Source organism: Nycticebus coucang, chromosome 1 (assembly GCF_027406575.1).
Source record: "Nycticebus coucang isolate mNycCou1 chromosome 1, mNycCou1.pri, whole genome shotgun sequence".
NCBI classification, from domain to species: Eukaryota; Metazoa; Chordata; class Mammalia; order Primates; family Lorisidae; genus Nycticebus; species Nycticebus coucang.
Window position 1 is genome coordinate 4,648,108 of NC_069780.1, and position 24,429 is coordinate 4,672,536.

Sequence of the window (24,429 nt, forward strand, 5' to 3'; positions counted from 1 at the left end):
CGTCCACACATCACTCTTGGCAATCCTCCTCATCCCATGAATGGGCTCCCTGTGCAGAGAGCCATGGAAACAGGCCTCTCTCCCAAGTTCCTTAACATACTGAGTGTTATCACAGACCAGAGATTTCCTTAAAGGTGAGGGTGGGGGTGGGCAAGTGAGGGGATGGGCTAGAAAAGAGGCACAGAAAAGAGAGAGGGCGGACTGGAGGGGCTGGTGTCTTGGCCTCTGTGTTCTTTCTATTTTTTCCTCCTTTTCCCTCCCTCTTTTCTCCCATCATCTTTCTCCTTTCTGTTTATTTCTGTAAAGTAAAATAATGGTACATACAACAGGAAAAGAAGGACCCCAGGACCCTCAGCAGCAGTGAGGCCCAAGCACCCCCCATGCAGGTGGGGACGTTCTGACATGGCTGTGCTGTCAGCTGCTGTTGACTGTGCCCACTGAAGAGCTCAGCGAAGAGCCTCTCATTAGCCTGCATTAGAGTGATCAGGAGCAATGAATTGTTTTAAGGCTCCAAATTTGAGGCTTACTTATTATACAGCAGAAGATGATAAATGGTATTTGGTAACAATTCAGTATAGGATAATAAAGAAGAGAAAGTTGCATGTTTTATTTCAGATATCTACAGTGTATGAATCCTTTATAAAAATTATATCAATTTTAATATTAGATTAGAAATGAGAGGAAAAACCACCTATGCAGGGCCTTGCTTCAGAGGATTTATTCAAATAGTAAAAAAGTAGCTTATACTATAACAAAAAACAGGATGAGTTCTGCTCGTACTTTCTGGATGAAATCACAAAAGATAAGACATTTGGAATACAGATGGAAGACCACAGGCTGATCCCGAGTGAGCGTCATTGGTCAATGGGTCACATTTTTCTCACAAACTCTAAACCAATTCCAACACTTAATCAACAACCAGGACAGAAACATCTGCTTCCTTTGACAACTGCAAAGGGGAGATGACTCTCTTTTTGAAGGCCATAAATTTTCACTTTACCTGCTCAGAAGTGTCTAACTAAGCTTGTAAACTGCACTGCAGGAGGCAGGATGTATCTCCACATAGTCTTGTAGGGAAAATTCATGATCATCAAGTGTTTCAGTCAAGTTCTCACCTCCCCAAGCAGAGTGCTCAGATGTATGCAGGAGAGACAGGTGTAGAGAGGGGGGTAAGAATGTGAAATGAGGCATAAAATGCAAATGAACAGGAAGTTTGACCTGTCTGGTCTTTATCTGGGATGGACACAGTCAGATAAGCTCATACATGCAAAATGTGAATGCCCTCACTGCCCTACCCCACCACTTCCGCCCACTGACCTTTGGGGACTGTATATAAAGACATCTGGAGGGCATGGGAAGCCACCTGGCTGCAGACCTCTAGTCAGCTACTTACCTCCACACTGAGGGCTCCTGGCTTTGGAAGCACCTCTTGCTCAGTCTCCACCATGAGCCGCAGACCCAGTGCCACCACCTCCTCTCACAGAGCCAGGCCACTGTGTGCCCTGCATGTGCTGCTGCTGCTGTCACTGCTCCTGGCCGCTCTGGTTCCCTCCACCATTGGAGGAGGAGGTAAGAAACCAGGGAAAGCTGAAAGAAGACGCTTTGCTTCCCTGTAGCTATGGGGGCTCCTGGCTGCAGCCCTCTGGAGAAAGGCTATTTTGGTGGTCCTGGGGTTGGGGACACACCTCCTACTAACAGCTCTAAATGGGGGAGGCGTGCTAGTGGGCCCTTCCCATGAGCTGGGTGTTCTGCAAGGCACTTCACTAGAGCTTTACAGAACACATTGCGATGGCCTATGTGGGGTACAATTACCCTCAACATAGAGGAACTCTGGAAATTCATCATGACCAGTAATGGCGTCACATTTTCTACCCTAGTTTACCAAGAAGAAAATTACCAGACTATTGGGCTGCAGTGCCAATGTGTGCAGGCTTCTGCAGATTCATTCCCGGGGCAGCCAGGATATGGATTTCTTCAAGTCTCTGACCCACTGCGACAAACTATGAGTAGTGTAAGTGCTCCCTCTGTATCACTGCCCCTTTAGGGACATCTCCCACCTCTATCCACACCTGCACTGTTTTATCCAGACTCACAGATCTGTTCTGAAATTCCAGCCAGGACACCCACAGACAGTTCTGTTCACTCTTGCAGAGCCACATAGAAGTTCTGAAGCATCCAATGTCTCAATCTGGAGCTACCGTGGTCAAGAAGGTAGTCAAGAGCATGGTGTAATGTGATGAGACAGGTGATTAGCCTGCTCAGTCTCTCCCAAACCTTTTTACCTGCTGGGAAGAGCAGGACTGTGAAGTCTTGCCTTTTTTGAATCCTTCTTTATCCAGATACCTAATGCTACTGTAATCTTTGGAAATGTTTTCATGCTGTCTCCAAAATCACATTTTATCATGAGACGATTGATCAGAAAGAAGAAGAAAGTAAACAAGCCTAGTTACTACAACTGATATGTGCTTTACTCCCTAATTCTTGAATAAAACCTTGCATAATACTTTGCATTTCTTTGTTTGAAAATTTCTTTCCTGGGTGGCACCTGCGGTTTAGTGAATAGTGTGCCAGCCCCATATACTGAGGGTGGCAGGTTCGAACCCGGCCCTGGCCAAAACTGCAACAATGACAAAAAAAATGGCTGGGCATTGTGGCAGGTGCCTGCAGTCCCAGCTACTCGGGAGGCTCTTGCCTAAGCCCACTTGAAGAACTTCAGGCGCAATGACATTTATAGAGCTGTGGCTCCTATGACGCCAGCGCCTCCTTCTGATGCCTCCTGGGAACCCCACTGAGGCTCTTTCCCAGCTGACTCATTTGGTACGAATAGTAGAAAATAGATACTCTAAAATTATGATAAAAGGCTATAGTAAATACATAAACTAGTATCATAGTTTTTCATTATCATTATCAAGTATTATGTACAGTACATAAATATGTAAAATACACTTTCGTATGTCTGCAAGTACATGCATCTTTTTAGATGCGTCACTGAAAACATGAATAACACATTGCATGCTGTGATTATAAGATGACCAAGGTGTCACAGGTGTTAGGAATTTTCATTTCTGCTGTAATCTTCTGGGACCAGGACCGTATATGGTCCATGATAGACCTTAACACCCTGTGTAGCATGTGACACAAATAACTCACAGAGAACATCCCGTGAAGAGACCATTATCTGGCAGGAGAGGTAGAAAAGTGAACAAATATTTACAACAATATATGATGTGCTAATACACAGGAAAGAGTTACGCTCCAATTGCAAAAGAAAGCAAGACAAACACACAACAGCCTCATCACGACCATCTCAGCACATCATCTTCACTAACGAAGATCATGACCGTCTCGCATGTCATCTTCACTAACGAATATCACGACCATCTCAACACATCATCTTCACTAACGAAGCCTCATTGTGTCCCGTCCCTACCAGTGTGCTATAGCAGTGACAAGCATTACGACCTCCGCTTTCACAGAGTTCTAGATTTAAGCGCATGCTCACACACACACACACACACACACACCTGTGAGTATAATTTATACGTGTGTGTGTGTGTGTTTGCATTATCTATAAGAAATAGGAAAGGCCAAGGGCAATACAAGATTAAAAAAAAAAAAAAAAAGGGAGGCAGAGTTGTCAGAGAAGGAGGAGGCTCCGAGGGAGGGATCTTTCAGCTGACATCAGAAATACTAACAGGACTGAGCAAGCTGAAAAGGTGTGTGGTGGGAGAGCAGCAAAAAGAAAATTCAGCACCTTCGAATTGTAGATATTTCACAGTTTCTGGGAAACAGCTGAAAAGGTTCACATAGTTGGAGTGGATTATTAAAAAGACATAGGTGTTAGGATGTTTGTGTCAGTTGGAGTCACAGGGAGACAGGTGAGACAAGTCGCAGCACTTAGTGTCCTGAGGCTTCCATAGGGCATGGCTGTGCCAGAAAGCAGCTCTGATGACAACTGGTGTCAGGACTTAGGGGTACAGCAGTAGGCAGTGAGATGGGGGAGCTGCCATGATGATGGAGCAAGCTGGGCTTTTTAGGTGGTAGATAAGGTGGACGTCCTCTGGACACAGCAGGATGCTGCTCAATCCTAGCTGGATGTGGGTCCTCAGGTGCAGATTCTCCCCGGAGATGACTGAGCACTGGAAAATGTTGTTGCAAATCCTGTAAGCGTGTTTGTTAGGCATAGAGCAATTCAGACTCACGGGGCATTGATGTATTGTACTGATTGTCCTAACATTCCTTCTTTTGCTTCTTCATGTTGGGGGCTTGGGGCAAATGTCAGTCTTCTGTACCTACTTCCTGCTGAACTGGGCTGAAGAGCAGAGCCTAAAGGAGATGCATAGCCTATTTTGAAGGGAGTTGGGACAGTGGATGCTTCCAGAAGAATTGTTACAGCTGCTGTTGAAACATGATATATTTGCTATCACTGTCACTACACGTATTGCTGGAGGTACCACATCCTCGAGACAGGTCTCACCTAGAACACCTTCCTCATTATGTGCTGATACCTATCAAAAGCTTTGAATGTATCCCCTGAGACATTTATGCATGGGCAAGAAAGATAAGTTGGCACATTATAGCCGAGTAGAATACTCCAGCAATCATCCCCTACAGAACAGCAAACTGAATTACCATCCACCCAAGAAAATGCCTTCATATAAGAAATAAAAAATCAGGTGAGTGGTTGTAGCACCTGGTTTGAAAAGAATGTCAAAAGGCATTGAAGTGTGTTGGAAAGACTCCTCACCCAACCATAGGCAGTACAGCATGAAGAAAAAAGTCTGTGTGCTTGAAGGAGAGAGAGTGAAGTGATGTGGGGCTTTGCACAGCAGAATACAACACAGGGCAAAATTCCCCTGATGCCCACTCACAGAGGGAGTGTTTAGAACAGCCCAGGGCCAGATAGGAATCTCCAACCCCAGTGAGAAGAACCCATATCTGGCTTCTTTGCCACCAGATGATTCTAATAGCCTGAGGTCTGGAATTAATTTGAGTGGCAGTCATGTCACAAGGACTTGTTCCTTGGGAGTACTGATGTTGCACTGGTCTTGTACTGCGCGGATTTCAGGTACAAACCAGTGTGAAACTTGATGTGGTACCGAAAGGACTGCCTAGATCACTCCTTCCCCAATTCTAGATTCCAGGCAGTGTAGTTCTAGGAGTATCTCCTTCAGCTTTGTGGAAGGAGAGTCCAGAGTACAGAGGACTTTTTTCACAACATAGGCATAGTCCTGCATCCCAAGGCTCCAGTTCTTGGTCACAGACAGCATTTCTAGACCTGTGCTGGGACAGAGGAAAAACAACTGCCCTCAGAGAAGAGACTCAGTCCAGGGAGGATTTACTAGTTCCTGAATAAAGTGGACATGAGCCTTCCATAAATGTCAGTGGAAGTCGGGCAGTAGTGGCCCCGGGTCTTGGGCAAGACCCAGTAATATGTTGTTTTTAAAGGCCTCAGGTAAGATTCATAAGAGTGCCAGCTGCAGTGGTAAGGGTACTGGCCTTGTCACCCTTCCCTCAAATTCTGGCAGTCCAGCCCTGTGAAAGACTCCTTTCAATTGTTGAAATAGAAGGAAGATAGCAAAAGACTTCAATTGGTAACCCCGAGATTCCCTCTTATCATACCCAAATCTACCAAGGCTTTGTTTCTAGGAATCAGCAAGACTCATGGCATTCCTAGATTTAGGTTGCCACCTAGTGCTGAAATGGCTGCTGTGATCACAGGCTTAGAAACTAACACTCAATCCCCTTTGTGAGAAGAGCCCGCTGAAGAAGGATGAGAGTACAAACAAGGCCAGATTGTGAAGGTTAGAATAAATACATAACTTTTCAATGCCCAGATGATGTCAATGTCCACAAGCATTAAGAACAATAGAAAAACACAACCGCACTAAGTGGAATGAATAAGACACCAGTGACCACTGCAAGATTAATGAAGCTGATTGAGCTAATACAAGCCAGCTGCCGGATTTTACAACCTGCCCTTACAGAAGCAGACAGACAGACCTTGCAGGTGCAGTTAGATAAAGAAACAACTTCCACAATACAAGTTCTCAGTAGTTCTTGTCCTGATCCCCCATTCCTCATTCCGGGGAGTGTTACCACCATTTTAAGGCCCTAAACTGCGACTTCATCCTCCTCCCCTCCCCTACCTGCCATCTCTGATAGCGGCTGGTGTTTTGTTTTTTCTTTTCTTTTCTTTTTTTCTGTGCAAAGGGCAGAGGGAGTGGACCTGGGAGAGCAGTCGAGGTCAAAGGGGGTACCTGTGGTGGTGGTGTGGTACAGCCGGTGACCATCTCAGGTAGGAATGAATCCCCTACCCCTGGAGCTTCTAAGAGGGAGAAGTAGGCATCTTAGAATGACGTGTGAGCACTCCATCACATTGTGATGACTGAAATACTTTGCCTTCAGCATTAACAGGAGGCTGCACACACCTTTATTCTTTTCATAACTTAAGAAAACAAAATATTTGCCTGTAAAGTTTTCTAGATCCAAAACAAAGTATTGGCATGAGTAACAGTACAAGAGAGCACCAGAAAAGTTGTAATAGTAGGTAAAAGAATAAAACATTTAAAGAAGCTGCCTCCTGTTTGTAGAACAATCTGTAGCTTTATAGCTAAGGCTTGTGTAATAAACCTCAGCTGCTTACAAAATGAGAGACAGATGTAAGGGTTTTGTTTTTCCTTCTTAAATATACAAAAATTATCATAATTCAATCTAACAGCCTCATATTTTTGTCAGAAAAATAAAAACCTACTAGTGTTCTACTAAAATAATCCAGTCCTTTCTTGTTTTAGCAAGTGCCTTATCCACCAACTGCTTGGTGTGTGAGCTGAATGGCAGGTCTTCCTGCAGACTGTAACTTACGGTAACACCAACCTTAAAGGAATAGAGTCAGCACTAAAGTAAAAGTATTGGCTTCTAAATTCCATTCTGAGCTAACGTATTCATTGTGTCTGCAGCTTTCCCTGGCACCATCTAAAATGCCTTCAGATGAAGAGTCTCTGCTGTGTCCTGAGCCCTGACAGAGAGCAGGGAGTAAGGGCAATGCAGCGCTGCTCCTCCCCTGCTCCCCTGGGGACTGTGCCCCGCACCTGCCAGCTCCACTGTGTGGCACTTACTTCCTACAGCATGATGACTCTGCCTCTGAGGCGGGGGGATGAATGTCTGAATGAACAAAACCTTGGTTTCCTTTGCAAACAGTCCCTCCCTCCTCCTATTCTGCGTGATTGAGGTAGGATGACCCTGCTGCGAGGGCTCAGGAGGGAGACAGTCACCCTTCCTTTCTGGCTACAACCAACAGCCACCACGATTGGCTCAGACAAGGGCAAGTGACCTGATCATGGCCCATTCAAAAAAATTCCCTACATTGCTGCAAGCAGGAAAAGGTTAGGCAAACACGTTCTTCCTTCCTGTTTTGTTATAGGATAGAAGCTTGGGGGCTTTGCCAATGCTTGACAAGAGACTTCCTAAAATAAAGCCAACACAGGAAAAAGCAGCTGGAGCTGGGGTGATGCTGGTTACTGAGAGAGCTGTTGATCTCCAGGATACAGCTTTGTCTCCTGTACTCATCAGTCCTCCAGGGAAAAACGAAATGATTTTGTTACTGAGCTATCACTGTAACCAGAGGGCCATTTCTACTTGATTTAATTCTTTTCTTTCTCTGCTTGTTTCAGCATTTTGATCAAATATTTTCTCATCATTTGTAATATAGACGTGAAGTTAGGTGCCATGGACACGAGGAGAATTAAGACAGACTTGGCCATCATCCCATCAGAGTAATAGGGAAGGTCGATGCTCACATAGAAGATGTTAGGAGAGCCTGGTACATACCAGGAGAAACCACCCCTAAGGTTTTAGGAGCAACAGGGACACTCGTTACAGCTGTCAGAGAGTGGGTTTGTGAGAGGTGTCAGAGAGGTTTCCCCTTACAAACACTCAGTTATGAGTCTTAAACAGGACAAGCTTCCCAAATAGAAGGGGGAACACTGATGTGGAAACATTCCCAGGGGAGAGAACTAAGGGAGCAGAGACATGGATGCTGGAAGGAGCAGGGAAGTGTCAGCAGCAGCAGCGAGTTGAACATCTGGAGTCCACTCTGTGAGCAGGGAGAGGGGGCAACTGAGGCAGGAGAGGGTGGCCAGCATTGAGGATACGTGCCTGTGAGACCCTGCGTGTCAATGTCACTGCGATGTCACCTCCTCTGGGAAACCCCCACATGCATCTCTAGGTGACCCCCACCCTGTGCACCGTCCACACTATGACCTTGTTTGACTCTGCCGTGGGCAGGGTGGGAAGGTCGTGCCTGGCAATGCACAGGTGCGGGGTGTGTGCAAACCGAGGGATGTGGATACTGAACTCAAAAGGCGTTTATTAGACAAGGCAGCACAGGGCACTGTGATGGGTGTTGCAAAGACGAACAGTGGAGACAGGCAGAACTCCGCCCTGGCATTGTTCTTTCATACCTGACCTTCACACTCCCTTCCACAACGCGGGGAGTCTTTTGTTTGTATAGTAAGGACATCCTGATGATTTCAACAATCTCTAATTATTTAAATTTATTTCAGTTACCACTGAGCACCATCTAATATATTAGATTTGGCCATCATTCTATATAGCTTTTTGAAAAAAAAAAATGGATGTTAACATAAACTTTTTGTTTACCTTTTCTTAAGATTGTTTTTAGAATTGTTTTGTAAACCGTATTTGAGTAATTAAATTCCACTGTGGCCATATCATGGAAGTGAAGAAATCCAGGAATGCCAATGTCAGGAGAATAAAAGGAAGGAAATGAAGAAACCGCTTCATGGAAATGTGTTTTATCACACTGGATGGCTGCATTGCTCATGAAAACAGTGTGATGAGGCTGGTAGGATGGAAGTAAATTTAGCAAGTTGAGGGATGAGTTATAAACCACAGAGAACACAACACACACTGTGTACGTATCTATTGTTCAAGTAGGAAAGTTACAAATCATCATAAAAAAACGAATAATCAGAAAATATCCTCTGTAACATTTCAACAATTGAACATGCATTGATTCGTTCATCATGAGTCACAGAGGATCTTTTTGGAAAATGTTCCCTGTGCATTGTAAACACAGATGTGATTTATGCACCTGCTGGGTACAGTGTCTGTCACACACCGTCAGGGAAGAGGGTGGTTATGTCACTTCACTCTTCTGCAGTTGCTGAGTTGCATACTCATCACTGACAGAGTTTGTTAGAGCATTTAGCCACGATTATGCATTTGTATATTGCTTTTTTGTAGTCTCTCCAATTTGGTTTCTGTAGTTTGATAGTGTGCTGTGAAATTCAGAAAATGCTACAAATGTTTGTCTTTTGTTAATTCTTTTGTCCCTTTGCTTCTTGAATCATCTTTCTTTGTCTTTCAGACTGCTGCTTTCCTTAAGGCATAATAGTTTAACCAGTTCTTTATTAATAAATCAATTATTAATAAAATATACTAAGAATTGATATTAATTATATGCTAGTAGTAACTGCTAAGGAATCAATATATTTACATGTCTATGATAGGCTTATTTCTATTAGTTTTAGTGATACCACATAGTTAATTCTTTTAATTTAAAGCTACCTGGGATCTTATTTTCTTTGACTTTTCTTATTTCATTGTTCATTTGGCACATAATAATTATACCTACTTATGAGGTACATAGAGATGCTTCTATTCAGATGATGTACATGGTAATTAGCACATCCATCATCACAAGTATTTATTATATTTTGAGTTGGGAACATTCTTTTATTCTATTTTATATCCTTTCCAGTTTTGCATTTTCCTTATCAGTAGTTGTCTTACAAATTGCAACATACATTCTTGCTATATTGCAATTTTCCTTATACTTCCTCTAACAATTGAAGGAACATATTTTAAATCCATTTATCTCCCCAAATTTCCTTTGTGCCATTTTCATCAGACATTTAACTTTTCTGAATGTATTTACCTCAGTAAACCATTATTGTCACATGAAATAGAACACTTTTTTTGATTTCTGAGGAAAAATCCACTTTTCCAATTTTTGCTCCCCCAAAATTACAGGATAAAGAATTGCATACTTATTTGAAATATTACTTTTCAAAAGTATTTAGTAGGGATGCCTATGAAAATATTCATAAAATTCAAAAACTTGTAAGCAATTAATTTTGAAAAACAAATTGGTCAGTGTGAAAATCAGCAATATTTTACATAAAGTCATTACATGGGGTATTAAAGAAACTTTTCAGTTAGCAGCCATCACGCCTTGGCTACACCATATTGGCTATGATACTGCCATTGCGCAAAGGTGAGAAAGAATGACTTTGGCTCCTGATCAGGGCAAGTCCACCATCAGCCCAAAGCCAGAGGCCCTGTGCTACACTCATTGACAGTGGAAAAGGACGTAGGGGCCCACTGTGTGGAACTAGCTGATGTCTTGATGATCAGCAGGACCAGACTTCTCTAGAAATAAGCGATTTGATTGTTAGGACTGGAATTTTCTTTCTCCAGCTTGCTCACCATAAGCCATTTCAGCTAGCTTGATCCGACCCATATTTCTGGTGTCAGCTTAAATACCCCTCCCTCGGAGGGTACTTCCCTGATAATTATTGATATATATCCTTATTTTCCCTTGGTTTTCTGTCTTGTCACCCTTAGCTTTTTCTATTTCTTGTAGATGATACACACATCCACACACACATTATACTCACAGATGCATGCCTCTGTGTGTGAGATTAAAAGTGTTCAAAATGCTTCTGTTCCATAAATGACAAGTTCTATGAGGTTAGAGAACTTTCATGACTATTGTAGACTACTAATATAAAGTAGTAATTGGTGAAGATAATATGTTGAAAATGATGATGATGAGGCTTTGATGTATTCACATGACTCTTCCTTCATCCACTTGTAGCATAACTACACATATGGTTGTATTCGTCCAGTCATCTGTCTCTCTCACCACATAGAGGTCTCTAGAAAGGCAATTCTTTGTGACATATATATAGCCACATGCTGCATAAGGATGTGTAAGTCAATGATGGACCACATAGGCAATGGCGATCCCAAAAGATTATCATGGAAATAAAAATTTCTATTGCCTAGCGATGTTGTAGCCATTGTAAAGTTGTATTTCCTATGTGTCTGTGGTGATGCTCGTTTAAACAAACCGACTGCATGGCCAGCTGTATAAAAACATTCCTCATAAATTACATGCAGTACATAAGACATGATAATAACTTACAACTGTATTACTGTTTTATGAATTTATCACACTATACCTTTTACCATTATTGTTGAGTATACTTTCTCTAACACTTATAAAAAATTCATGAGCATAAAATAACCTCAGGTAGGTCCTTCAGGAGATATCTCTTTTTTTTTTTTTTTAATTTTTTTTATTAAATCATAACTGTATACAATGATATGATTATGGGGCATCATACACTCACTTCATAAACCATTTGACACATTTTTATCACAGTGGTTAACATAGCCTTTCCGGCGTTATCTCGGTTACTGTGCCAAAACATTTACATTCTACATTTACCAAGTTTCGCAAATACCCCTATAATATGCACCACAGGTGTGATCCCACCGATTCCCCTCCCTCTACCCACCCCCCCCCTTCCCACTTCCCCCTATTGTTAAGTTGTAGCTGGGTTATAGCTTTCATGTGAGAGTCCCAAATTAGTTTCATAGTAGGGCTGTGTACATTGGGTATTTTTTCTTCCATTCTTGGGATACTTTACTAAGAAGAATATGTTCCAGCTCCATCCATGTAAACATGAAAGAGGTAAAGTCTCCATCTTTCTTTAAGGCTGCATAGTATTCCATGGTATACATATACCACAATTTATTAATCCATTCGTGGATTGATGGACACTTGGGCTTTTTCCATGACTTAGCTATTATGAATTGGGCTGCAATAAACATTCTGGTACAAATATCTTTGTTATGTTGTGATTTTTGGTCTTCTGGGTATATGCCCAGCAGAGGAATTACAGGATTGAATGGCAGATCTATTTTTAGATCTCTGAGTGTTCTCCATATATCTTTCCAAAAGGAATGTATTAATTTGCATTCCCACCAGCAGTGCAGAAGTGTTCCCTTTTCTCCGCATCCACGCCAGCATCTCTGGTCTTGAGATTTTGTGATATAGGCTAGTCTCATTGGAGTTAGATGATATCTCAAAGTAGTTTTGATTTGCATTTCTCTGATGATTAAAGATGATGAGCATTTTTTCATATGTCTGAAGGCCTTGCGCCTGTCTTCTTCAGAGAAGTTTCTCTTCAAATCCCTTGCCCAGCCTGCGATGGGATCCCTTGTTTTTTTCTTGCTGATGCGTTTGAGTTCTCTGTGGATTCTGGTTATTAAACCTTTGTCAGAGTTATACCCTGCAAATATCTTCTCCCATTCTGAGGGCTGTCTGCTTGCTCTGCTTACTGTGTTCTTAGCTGTGCAGAAGCTTTTTAGTTTGATCAAGTCCCAGTAGTGTATTTTTGAAGCTGCTTCAATTGCCCGGGGGGTTCTCCTCATGAAATACTCACCCAGACCAATTTCTTCAAGGGTTTTCCCTGCATTCTCCTCTAGTATTTTTATAGTTTCATGTCTTAAGTTTAAATCTTTAATCCAATGAGAGTCTATCTTAGTTAATGGTGAAAGGTGTGGGTCCAATTTCAGTCTTCTGCAGGTTGCCAGCCAGTTCACCCAGCACCATTTGTTAAATAGGGTATCTTTTCCCCACTGAATGTTTTTAATTGGCTTGTCAAAAATCAAATAGCGGTAAGTAGCTGGATTCATCTCTTGGTTCTCTATTCTATTCCAGATATCTACTTCTCTGTTTTTGTGCCAATACCATGCTGTTTTGATCACTATCGATTTGTAGTAAAGTCTGAGGTCTGGTAGTGTGATTCCTCCTGTTTTGTTTTTATTTCTGAGTAATGTCTTGGCTATTCGAGGTTTTTTCTGATTCCATATAAAACGAAGTAATGTTTTTTCAAGATCTTTAAAATATGACAGTGGAGCTTTAATAGGGAGTGCGTTGAAATTATATATTGCTTTGGGTAGTATGGACATTTTGATAATGTTGATTCTTCCTAGCCATGAGCATGGTATGTTTTTCCATTTGTTAACATTTTCAGCTATTTCTTTTCTTAGAGTTTCATAGTTCTCTTTATAGAGATCTTTCACGTCTTTTGTTAGGTAAATTCCCAAATATTTCATCTTCTTTGGCACTACTGTGAATGGGATAGAGTCCTTAACTGCTTTTTCAATTTGACTGTTGTTGGTGTATATAAAGGCTACCGATTTATGAATGTTGATTTTGTAACCTGAGACGCTGCTGTATTCCTTGATCACTTCTAGGAGTTTTGTAGTAGAGTCCCTAGTGTTTTCCAGATACACAATCATATCATCTGCGAAGAGCGAGAGTTTGATCTCTTCTGACCCTATATGGATACCCTTGATCGCCTTTTCTTCCCTAATTGCGGTGGCTAAAACTTCCATTACAATGTTGAAAAGCAATGGAGACAATGGGCAGCCTTGTCTGGTTCCTGATCTGAGTGGAAATGATTCCAATTTAACTCCATTCAATATGATATTGGCTGTGGGTTTGCTGTAGATAGCCTCTATCAGTTTAAGAAAAGTCCCTTCTAGACCAATTTTCTTGAGTGTTCTGATCATGAAGGGATGCTGGATATTATCAAAAGCTTTTTCTGCATCAATTGAGAGAATCATATGGTCTTTGTTTTTTAATTTGTTTATGTGCTGAATTACATTTATAGATTTACGTATATTGAACCAGCCTTGAGACCCTGAGATAAAACCAACTTGGTCATGATGTATAATTTGTTTGATGTGTTGTTGGATTCTGTTTGTTAGGATCTTGTTGAATATTTTTGCATCTATATTCATTAGTGATATTGGTCTATAATTTTCTTTTCTTGTTGGGTCTTTTCCTGGTTTGGGGATCAGGGTGATGTTTGCTTCATAGAACGTGTTGGGTAGTCTTCCTTCTTTTTCTACATTTTGGAACAGGTTGAGTAATATAGGTACTAATTCCTCTTTAAAGGTTTGGTAGAATTCTGACGTGAAACCATCTGGTCCCGGGCTTTTCTTTTTAGGGAGGTTTTGTATAGTTGATGCTATTTCTGAACTTGATATGGGTCTGTTCAACATTTCCACTTGATTCTGGTTAAGTCTTGGAAGGTGGCGTGCTTCCAAGTATTGGTCTATTTCCTTCAGATTTTCATATTTCTGAGAATAAAGTTTCTTGTAATATTCATTAAGGATTTTTTGGATTTCTGATGAGTCTGTGGTTATTTCGTCTTTGTTGTTTCTGATTGATGATATTAGAGATTTTACTCTTTTTTTCCTGATTAGGTTGGCCAGAGGTTTATCTATTTTATTGACCTTTTCAAAAAACCAGCTTTTTGATTTATTGATCTGTTGTATTATTCTTTTGTTTTCAATTTCATTTAATTCTGCTCTAATTTTGGTTATTTCTTTTCTTCTACTGGGTTTGGGGTTGGAATGTTCTTCCTTTTCCAGTTGCGTGAGATGTCCCATTAAGTTGTTAACTTCCTCTCTTTCCGTTCTCTTGAGGAAGGCTTGCAGTGCTATAAATTTCCCTCTTAGAACTGCCTTTGCAGTGTCCCAGAGGTTCTGATAGTTTGTGTCTTCATTGTCATTTTGTTCCAAAAAATTGGTGATTTCTTTCTTAATCTCATCTCTGACCCAGCTATCATTCAGCATAAGGTTATTTAACTTCCATGTTTTTGTATGGGTATGCAGATTCCTGTTGTTACTCAATTCAAGTTTTATTCCATGATGGTCCGAGAAGATGCATGGAATAATTTCTATTCCTTTAAATTTACTGAGGTTAGACTTGTGACCTAAAATGTGATCAATTTTGGAGTAAGTTCCGTGGGCTGATGAGAAGAATGTGTATTCAGTTTTGTTGGGATGAAATGTTCTGTAGATGTCTGCTAAATCTAAATATTGGATGGTTAGGTTTAAATCTAAGATTTCTTTGCTCAGCTTCTTTCTGGAGGATCGATCCAACACTGCCAAGGGAGTGTTGAAATCTCCAACGATTATGGAGCTGGAGGAAATCAAGTTACTCATGTCTGTTAGAGTTTCTCTTATAAATTGAGGTGCATTCTGGTTGGGTGCATAGATATTAATAATTGAGATCTCGTCATATTGAGTATTACCCTTAACAAATATGAAGTGACCATTCTTGTCCTTCCTTACTTTTGATGGTTTAAAGCCTACTGTATCTGCAAATAAAATTGCAACACCTGCTTTTTTCTGATTACCATTTGCCTGAAATATGGATGACCATCCTTTCACCCTGAGTCTGTATTTGTCTTTTAAGTTGAGATGTGACTCTCGTATGCAACAAATATCTGGCTTGAGTTTTTGTATCCAGTCAGCTAACCTATGCCTCTTTAGAGGACAGTTTAAGCCATTCACATTGATGGAGAGTATTGATAAGTCTGGTGGAATTTTGGGTATCGAGTTTTTCAAAGGTCCAGTGGACATTTTTAATCCTTTCGCCAGTGTGGAAGTTGGAGTTTGATCCGAAGATTCTGAGTGAGTTTACTTTTGTGGTATAGGATTGGGTTGGTCATTGTGGAGGATAGGTCTGAGAACATCCTGAAGAGCTGGTTTACTTATGGCAAATTTTTTCAACATATGAATGTCATTGAAGTATTTAATTTCTCCATCATAGATGAAACTCAGTTTAGCTGGATACAAGATCCTGGGTTGAAAGTTTTTTTGCTTTAGGAGATTAAAAGTTGATGACCAGCCTCTTCTTGCTTGAAAAGTTTCAGCAGAGAGATCTGCAGTTATTCTAATATTCTTACCTTTGTACGTTATAGTTTTCTTTCGCCGAGCTGCTTTGAGAATCTTCTCTTTCATGTTAACTTTAGTGAAGCTAATTATGATATGTCTGGGAGATGGCTTATTGGGGTTGAATCGTGCTGGGGTTCTGAAGCTGTCTGCTATCTGAATTTCAGATTCTCTAGGCATGTCTGGAAAATTTTCTTTCATAATTTCATGTAGAAGGGCCTCTGTGTCCTTGGCAGCTACTTCATCAGTCTCCGAAATTCCTATAACCCTTATGTTGTTTTTTTTCGAATTATCTGAGAGCTCTTTGAGTGAGTGATCCGTTTTTGCTCTCCATTTCTCTTCCTCTTTGAGAGATTGGGAGCGTTCGAAGACTTTATCTTCAATGTCAGAAATCCTTTCTTCTGCTTGCTCCATTCTGTTACTGAGGGATTCTACTGTATTTTTCATATCTTTGAGGGCTGTAAGTTCTTGTTTCAGTGTGTCTAAGTCTTTGGTGGTTTTGTCTTTAAATTCGTTAAATTCTTGAGACAATTTTTGAATTTCTCCTCGAATTCCTAATTCCATTTTATTAATCTTGTCTGCAAACCAAATTCTGAATTCGACTTCTGACATCTCAGCCAGTTGTTTATGAATGGGATCTTCAATCACATCTGCCGTATCTTTTCTTGGGGGGTTGATCTATTCTGGTTATTCATGTTACCAGAGTTTTTCCGCTGATTCCGCCCCATGGTTTACTCCCTTTGGTTTTTCCCCTGGGGTTTTATCGAGGGCCCGTACAGTGTTGTGGCCTGAGAAACTGGGGCCCTGTCTGGTGTGGTGGAGCAAAGTGGTTCTGTCTTGTTTTCAGCTGGTTTCTGTTCGATCCTATTGCAACTTCTACTCTGGCTTGAAGTCTCAGCTGTGTGGAAAAATCAGCAATTAAGTCACCCCGCCTGCCCACCTCTGGCCCCAGTTGGAAAAGGAGAATCAAACCTTCCTACAATCGCACACCCAGGGCACCGCCTGAAGAGTCCTCAGTCTATTAGCCCAGTTCAAAAGGTCCGAATCAACTGTCTCAATCGGCACTTGTCTCGGGTGGAAGGGTTCAAGAGGTCTCTGGGAACTGGATCGCAGGGGCCTGGTGACTCCTCTGACACGGCTCACCCCAGTGCAGCGTGGAGTCAGGAGGAGCCACCCAGCAAACAGAGCAGTCTGGGAAGGTTGACGTCTCCTTCCCCACTTTGCCCCTCCGTCGGACCCAGTCACTGGTATCTCTGCAGATGGCTAACCCAGTTGCCTGCAGTGAACAGACACTCCAGGGGTTTGCACCTGCCTGTATCGCAAGGAAGTCTGCCAGGCCCCCGCAGACTGCCGCTATCTAGCAGGAGGAGATGGGGCCTGACATCTTTGAGTGTTTGATGCAGGTGATGGGAAGGAGGTGTTCACTCAGGCTTAGCCCCGTCCCTGATGCATGCTGCTAACAGAACAGAACAGACAACTTTGTGAGGTTCTGTCTCTGTTCCTGTCGTCGCCTACAGGAGACGGGCTGTTTTGAGTTCAAACGTCTTTGCTGCTGGAGAATTGCGTCTGAACACCTCTCTGGGTCGGCCCCGCCCTGGAGGCTTCCGGGTTTGTGAGCCGTGTCACCGGTGGCCTCCTCTGGTTGCCCAGGGAGACGGGGTGTGGCCTCAGAATATCCAGAAGTGAGCGTTCTGCCGTTAAAGAAAAAACGGCTGTTGATCTACCTCCAGGGAACTGCTGCTCTGGTGTGGGCACTCAGGCGACCCTTTTCTCCTCTGTCCCACGCCCCAGAGTCAGCACTGAGCGGCCGCAGTTTGTGCTGGGTCCACACCCCTTAAGAGATCCCCCAAGAATCAGAACTCTTGGGGGATGGGCCCCCAGACCCCGATTGGGAGTGGGGTGGGGGGAAGCTAGAGTTTCATTCAGTTTCACGCAATACTACCGTCCGGGGAGGGCTCCTGCACTGCACCGCAGGGAAGTGCCGCCAAGGCTTGATTTCCCCTCAGCAGAGTGCCCTCTCCTCGCTCACGTATCCTAGAGTCAGCGCTGACCTGACGCAGCTCAGGCACTGTGCACTCCCCTCGAGAAATCACCCAAGGAGCCGAACTCCTGGGGGATAGGCCCTCAGACCCCGAGTGAGAGTAGGGGCTCTCAGCTCTCAGCGGGGAGGCCAGAGTCTGATTCAGTCTTGGGCCCCATATGCCTGGGGAGGGTTGCTGCACTGCACTGCAGGGAAGTGCCGCGAGGCGTGACTCCCCCTCAGCCCGGTGCCCTCTCCTCACTTGCGCGCCTCAGAGTCAATGCTGACCAGTCGCAACTCGGGGAGTGTCCACTCCCCTTGAGAAATCACCCAAGGATCCGAACTCCTGGGGGATAGGCCCTCAGACCCCGAGTGAGAGTAGGGGTTCTCAGCTCTCAGCGGGGAGGCCAGAGTCTGATTCAGTCTTGGGCCCCGTATGCCCGGGGAGGGTTGGTGCACTGCACCGCAGGGAAGTGCCGCAAGGCGTGACTCCCCCTCAGCCCGGTGCCCTCTCCTCACTCGGCGTGCCTCAGAGTCAATGCTGACCAGTCGCACTCAAGGGGACTGTCCACTCCCCTTGAGAAATCACCCAAGGATCCGAAGTCCTGGGGGACAGGCCTCCAGACCTCAGTGGGCGGGAGGGGAGCGCCGGGGATTCAGGGTTGCCGGCAGAGGATTCCCAAAGTTTTATTCAGCCCTATGTCCGGCAGGAGAACGCCACGGCACCCCAGTAGGGGAGGTAGGTCCAGTTTTTAGAAGGTCTCTCCCGTGGAGAGACCGTGGAAATTAAAGGGCTCTAATTTCTGCCCGCTTGTTCAATTTCTGCCCGCTTGTTCAATTATGGGGCTCTAGAGCCGGTCTCATGGGGGAGGGGGACTCCCGTCCGCTTGGTGGTGGATTTTGTACCTTCTGTTTGCGTCCTTGTGATCACAACTTGCCTCAGCGGTGTTGATGTGCGTTCTTCAGCCTTCTCTCTTGGTGAGGCTCAAGTCCACCAGGATACTTACTAAATTCCTGTCCCTTAACTCTCCTTCTGGACGGGAGCCTTTGTTGAAAGCTGGCTTCAGTCCGCCATCTTGTCTCTCCAGGAGATATCTCTGAAGAAGTCCTTACTATGACTCAAGATGACAGTTCTGTGGATGCTGTTGCCCTTAAAGACCTTCCAGTGTGACCGGATGTGGAGGTGAAGACAGTGATGTGGATGACCCTGACTTTATGCAGACGTAGTCGATATGTTTCTGGAGGGTCTGCTCACCAGAGTCCAGGTTCCTCAAAACCCGTATGTGCAGACACGTAGCACTCAAGGCGAGCAGTAGCCTGCTCATTACAGGGTGTTGGCACCTGGCGGCTTAGGGCTCGCATTCTGGAGGTCCTGTTTGATCAGAGTCCAGGACCTTGGCTCTCCAGGCACTGCAGACATCCTGATGGATATCTTGAGGCTGAGAATGGAATGCTTAGCAACTAAAGATTACTGTTGTCTGAGTTCTGCTCATGTAGATGGGAATCGCTGAAGTGAGTTAGGAAAGTTAAAGTGTACCCCCTAATTTGTGAAGTGTGTGTTGCAATCACATGGTGTGCTTGCATGATTTTCCTTCTTTTTGTTTACCCTTCTTTTCTGTTTTTGACTATTAAAATTACTTGGGGCACCCAGCTTTGAATTAAAAAATTAACAATATGTTTTATGTCATCAACATGATTTGTGGGTTTTGACTGAATAAATAGAATTTTAGAAGAATGCACCGGGGTTGTACTTGGTAGATGCTGCTAGCGATATAGTACACCTCTGAGAGGCTCCTATCAGTTATACCTGAGGTAACTGAGTCTGAATCTTTCTCATGTTGACCGTCCTTAGTTTGGATCCTGGCAAAGGTTCTGGGGAGCTGGCCTCCCACATCTTAGTTTTTTTTTTTTCCTTTTTTTCTCTTCTGGAGACAAAGTCTCACTCTGTTGCCCTAGGCTAGAGTGCCATGATGTCGGTCTAGGTAGCAGCAACCTCACACTACTGGTATTAAGCCATCCTCTTGCCTCAGCCCCCCATGTACCTGAGGCTACAGACACAATGCCTGGATAATTTTTCAATTTTTAGTAGAGACAGGGTCTCAGTCCTCCATGTCTCATTATGAGCTCAAGCCATACTCCAAGTTGAGCCCCCTAGAGTGCTAGGATTACAGGATCGAGTCACCACACGTGGACTTATGTCTTACTTTCTCATAAAAAGTTTAAAAAGTAAAATAAAAAAACATTAAAATATTAAAAACTTAACAGAATATGGCTATAAAGAAAGAAATATTTTTTGTGCACCTGTACAATGTATTTGTACATTTAATAAATGTTATTTCAAAAGAGGCAAAAGTTTAAACAACTTAAGTTTATAAAGTAAAAATCATATAGCTGTTGCCAGAAATGGTGAATTGAAACCAACGAACTCTTGCACCAAAACTATAGAGGAAGGAATTTAATTGCCAGCAGGGAACTTAGCAGCTTCAAATGACCCTGTAGCTAGCTCAGCCTCCTAAGAAGCTAAGAGTGCAGGTACACACTGTAACATTAAGCTACTTTTTCTGGTGTTGTTGTATTGATTGGATTTGTTATGGTACCCAGGCTCAAACTTCTGTTCTTCCTGAAGCCATGTCCTGACTCTGCCTTCCAAAGGACTGAGATTATAATCATGCACCACTGTGCCTGACCTCTAATTCTCTTCCTTATGTAACTTAGTCATTTAATTATTTCTCTTTCAAAGCAAGACCTAAAATGTTTGTTTAAAGCAATAGAACATAGATAATATTGTCTAGTATTACTACTATGACAAGCACCTCTCCTATTGTTAACTACTGTCACTGTCATTTGAATCATTTCCTTCAAATTCTTACAGAGAAGCAAACAGTGATAAACCATACAAAAATGCTTAAAATATTTTTAAAACAGTGATTTAGTTAAAAGTGATTAGATTATTAAAATGATGATTTATATGAATGACAAAAGTAGAAAAATGCTCAGAAGTTTCTTACATTTCAAAATAACTGGGCAGCCCTCTGATAAACATCACATTCTCACTCTAGGTTTTTTTTTTTTTTTATTGAGAGTATAGTTATTTTGTTTCTTTGTCCTTTAAATTATCTTATAAGTAACAGAGTTGTTCAGGATACAAGCAAGTTATCTAAAACCAGACAAAGTTTATCTGTTAGCTACTTAAAAAGAAAATACCTAGAGATATTGGAGGACCATTATCCTTTAAATTAAGGCATTAAGATTATCTCTGCCTTACAAGAACATTTTGAACTGACATTTCCCAATTATTTCTTCCAAGTACAAATGAAATAAGCTATCACCTGCAAATCAGTCACAAAGTATTGGCACAGAAGATCCGAGGGACGGTCCATACAACTTTTGGTCAGTTCTTTAAAGTATTTTAATCAATAAATCAAACTACTAGCCAAAAATATGTTTTTCTCTAAGTGTCAAAATCAAATATGCTTTCTGCAAAAATCTGAGTTGAAAGGAATTGGCCAGCATTCAAATTTTTTGGCTCTCAAACTAAGGGTGTTATTGCTGGGGGACTGCCCAGAGATAGAGCATGTGTCAGGGCCCTCTGCAGGAGGATGCTGCCTGGCTCTGGGCTTCCAGGGTTAAGAACGTACTCTGGTGCCCAGACAGAGCAGAGTGACCACAGAACAAAGTGATCATATGTAACATGCGTGTATTATACAACAAAACCACACAAACTACAGGGAAAATATGTTTCCAGCAGGACAGGGCACTCTCTGCCAGTGGAGACCCTGATATCTTAACACACCACCTATTATAGGCTAAGCTGCCTCCCCTGTCTGCTTTCTGGGTCAGGATTGGCTATCACCTCCTGCCTTTGGGGTAACTGACAAGTTCCCATTAGGTAACAAACTTTTCAACAGGCATGCCTCTTCTCTAGAAACCTCCCCAAAGGACTCATGGGGACTGAAATTTGCACATTTAATTATATAGAGAGCAAAGGCCCAGGCCCATATTGGAGAGAGATGTACAATGCCAGAGACTTCTGGGAATATATATCAAAAGTTCAGACCTCAAAGGGTCAATCTACCACTATAGAGTTAAGGCAAAGTTTTTTAAACTATCTTTCTGCCTGCTAAAAAGTGTGGTTGCTATGTAATGGGTAACCTTGAGATAAGGTACCAGCACTTAAAAGGTACATTTGGGAATACTGAAGGGAAAAGTCATATCTTGATGTGCTTGCATTACTAGTAATAATGATTTTATAAGCTTGAAACTAATATTCAATTATTAGTTGTAAATAGATTAGGAATTAAATTAGGAATACAATTACAGAGGATGGACAAAAGGAAAACAGAAAAAGGAGATCAGTGATTCCAGAGGAACCCTAGTTTTCAGTGCAAAGCACTGTAGGGACCTGCCCCTTTAAAAAAAAAAAAAAAGCAGGTGGCAGCAATTCTCTGGTAGAGTGGGCCTGCTTGCTCTGTGAGAGTGCTTTTGGGGAGTTAAAAATGTAAAATGTTTAAACTTCCTTGAACTCAGCAAGAATTGCTCCTGACCAGATAAGGCAGTGGTTCTCAACCATCCTAATGCTTCAATGTATTTTCATTGTTAAAAAGGGGTCAGGTTGAGAACCACTGAGATAAGGAGATGAAATATCTCTTTTCTTCTGTCACCTTAGTTTGGCCAAAGGAGTCTATCTGTCTAGACACAAGGCTTTCAGGGTATTAAAAAAAAAAATCGCATCTGTGATTTACCAGCATTGTCCTACTGGGGTATTCCTCTGATGTCCTGCTCCTGGGCTGTTTAACTATCCAGACTTTGTTTGTAGTAAGATCATAAATGCCTTAAAACAATAAAAGTAAGAAGTAAATCTATACGATTAATGTAGTTAGTTAAAGAATTAGTTTAGTTCAAGAAATGCAAGTCCTGCAAGACCTGTGATGGATTATTTGCCTTGCCTTCATGAGATTTATGAAGATTTATTTTGCCTCCAATAAGAGGCAATATAGTAATTCCTCCACCTACTTGGAAGTCCAATAAAAGGACAGGGACAGAGCTGATAGGGGAGCTCGGCCATTTTTGGACTTTAGTCTTCTAGCCAAAATAAAGCCCCTTCCTCTTCTACGTCCAGTGTTCAGGTGATTCTTTGTCTCCATGGACCTAGATTTCTGCTGCAGTAAGATAAGGGAGCTGGTGGGCCCGGTCAGTGTAAGGGCACTAGGGGTTCCTCTCTACCTGTCCCATCTTGGGGAATGTTTTCCAGCCAGTACCTGGACTCCTATTGCCCACCCCTAGCCATACCTTTTATGTCCCGTCCTGTCAGGGAGGGAAGATGGCACAGGGGCGGTACATCTCCTGCCAGGCCCAGCTGCTCCCACCCCACTTGTCAGAGAAAGAAGCCAGGAGCCAAGAATACAAGTCTCCCCCTGCCAGGAAGAGAGAAGGAAGTTGGGGCTAAGGCTGCATATCTTCTCCTGGGGATGGATGCCCTGAGGGCAGGATAGGCCCTGCTCAGCAGCAGCCTGGAGCTGTGGCAGGGAGCCCACTGCACAGTAGTGCCTGGAGCTCCACCTGCGCTGACACAGATGAGAAAGGGCCTGTATAGGCTGCCTCCTCCCTGTGGCCAGGGCTGTTTTGCAGGAGCCTGGCCACACTCCCTACCACAGGCAGGTGAAGGAAGTGTGTGAGGGAGGTCAAGGCCAGGGTCCTCCTGGGAAGCTTACAGACCTGAGAAACCTTTCATTTTATGTTGGTTCACACTACTTGTTGAGCCTAAGATACATGAATGCTACCCAGTTTCAATACATACTTTAACATTTGAGGACATTCTGATGCATTGTTTTTCTAGAACTGGCAAACACATTAAATTGTCACCAAATATCATTGTTAGGTCTGAGGGAAGGTAAACAAGTGACAGGGAGGTGACTAAGGGCAGAAAGTGGAACCGAATTGTTTCCAGGAAGCAAAATTGTGGCCAGGGACTGTTCCCCAGTGGGAACACACAGTGAGGGTCGCTGGGGACCTCAAACTCACCTGGGACTTATTACTATATGATTAACTTGGCAGATTCAGATCCTAGTAGATTCTTTGGGAAGATGCTGGGAAGACATGTGTGTAATAAAGAGGTCCTGCTATAACCCCAGCCTGTCCATCACCACAAAGGGCGGGAAGTGACAGCCAGTCCTACCGGGGAAGAGGCGGGACAACACTTTGGTCAGAATGGCTGTCAGACTCCATTGTGATTATTTGTGTAGCTGTGTATTTTCCACTGTCAATCAGGGAGTAAGGGTCAAGACTATTCCATCTCTTCATTCCCAGTTTCACAAAAAAGCCTTTAAGAGTAGGTACTAAATGTTTTCCTTTTTTGTCAAATATTAATTACATAGTAAAGAATATCAATCATGCTATGATGTAATGATGTGACTGGGGACCTAAGATTGTGTGTTTAGCCTCCAGAAAGTTGGTTGAACACAGAGGCAATATCTTCCCATCTCATGCCCATGTCAGGCTCAGAGATCTCATCATGTTATTCAAAACACTGATGCCATTTTAGAAACACATCTGTAACCAGT

The 24,429-nt window shown here is 42.9% G+C and overlaps 2 protein-coding genes and 1 pseudogene across 2 annotated transcripts in view; 1 reads left to right on the forward strand and 2 right to left on the reverse strand.

Annotated features, from left to right (window-relative positions):
- The window catches only part of LOC128580077 (growth-regulated protein homolog gamma-like), an 83,918-nt gene that overhangs the window by 5,694 nt on the left and 53,795 nt on the right, over window positions 1-24,429 (reverse strand). The window lies entirely within an intron of this gene.
- On the forward strand, window positions 1,389-2,486 carry LOC128580391 (platelet basic protein-like). The gene is made up of 3 exons (XM_053582240.1): window positions 1,389-1,569; window positions 1,878-2,011; window positions 2,152-2,486. Exons 1-3 carry the CDS (start codon window positions 1,446-1,448, stop codon window positions 2,230-2,232), a joined length of 339 nt encoding a protein of 112 aa, XP_053438215.1. The 5' UTR covers window positions 1,389-1,445; the 3' UTR covers window positions 2,233-2,486.
- LOC128591924 (uncharacterized) lies at window positions 10,186-10,302 on the reverse strand (annotated as a pseudogene).

Excerpts from the sequence above, each read along its gene's own strand:
- LOC128580391 (XM_053582240.1), top strand. The coding sequence starts at position 1,446 with ATGAGCCGCAGACCCAGTGCCACCACCTCCTCTCACAGAGCCAGGCCA. Across the intron at positions 1,570-1,877 it reads CTCCACCATTGGAGGAGGAG|TTTACCAAGAAGAAAATTAC; the intron begins GTAAGAAACCAG and ends TTTCTACCCTAG. Across the intron at positions 2,012-2,151 it reads TGCGACAAACTATGAGTAGT|AGCCACATAGAAGTTCTGAA; the intron begins GTAAGTGCTCCC and ends TCACTCTTGCAG.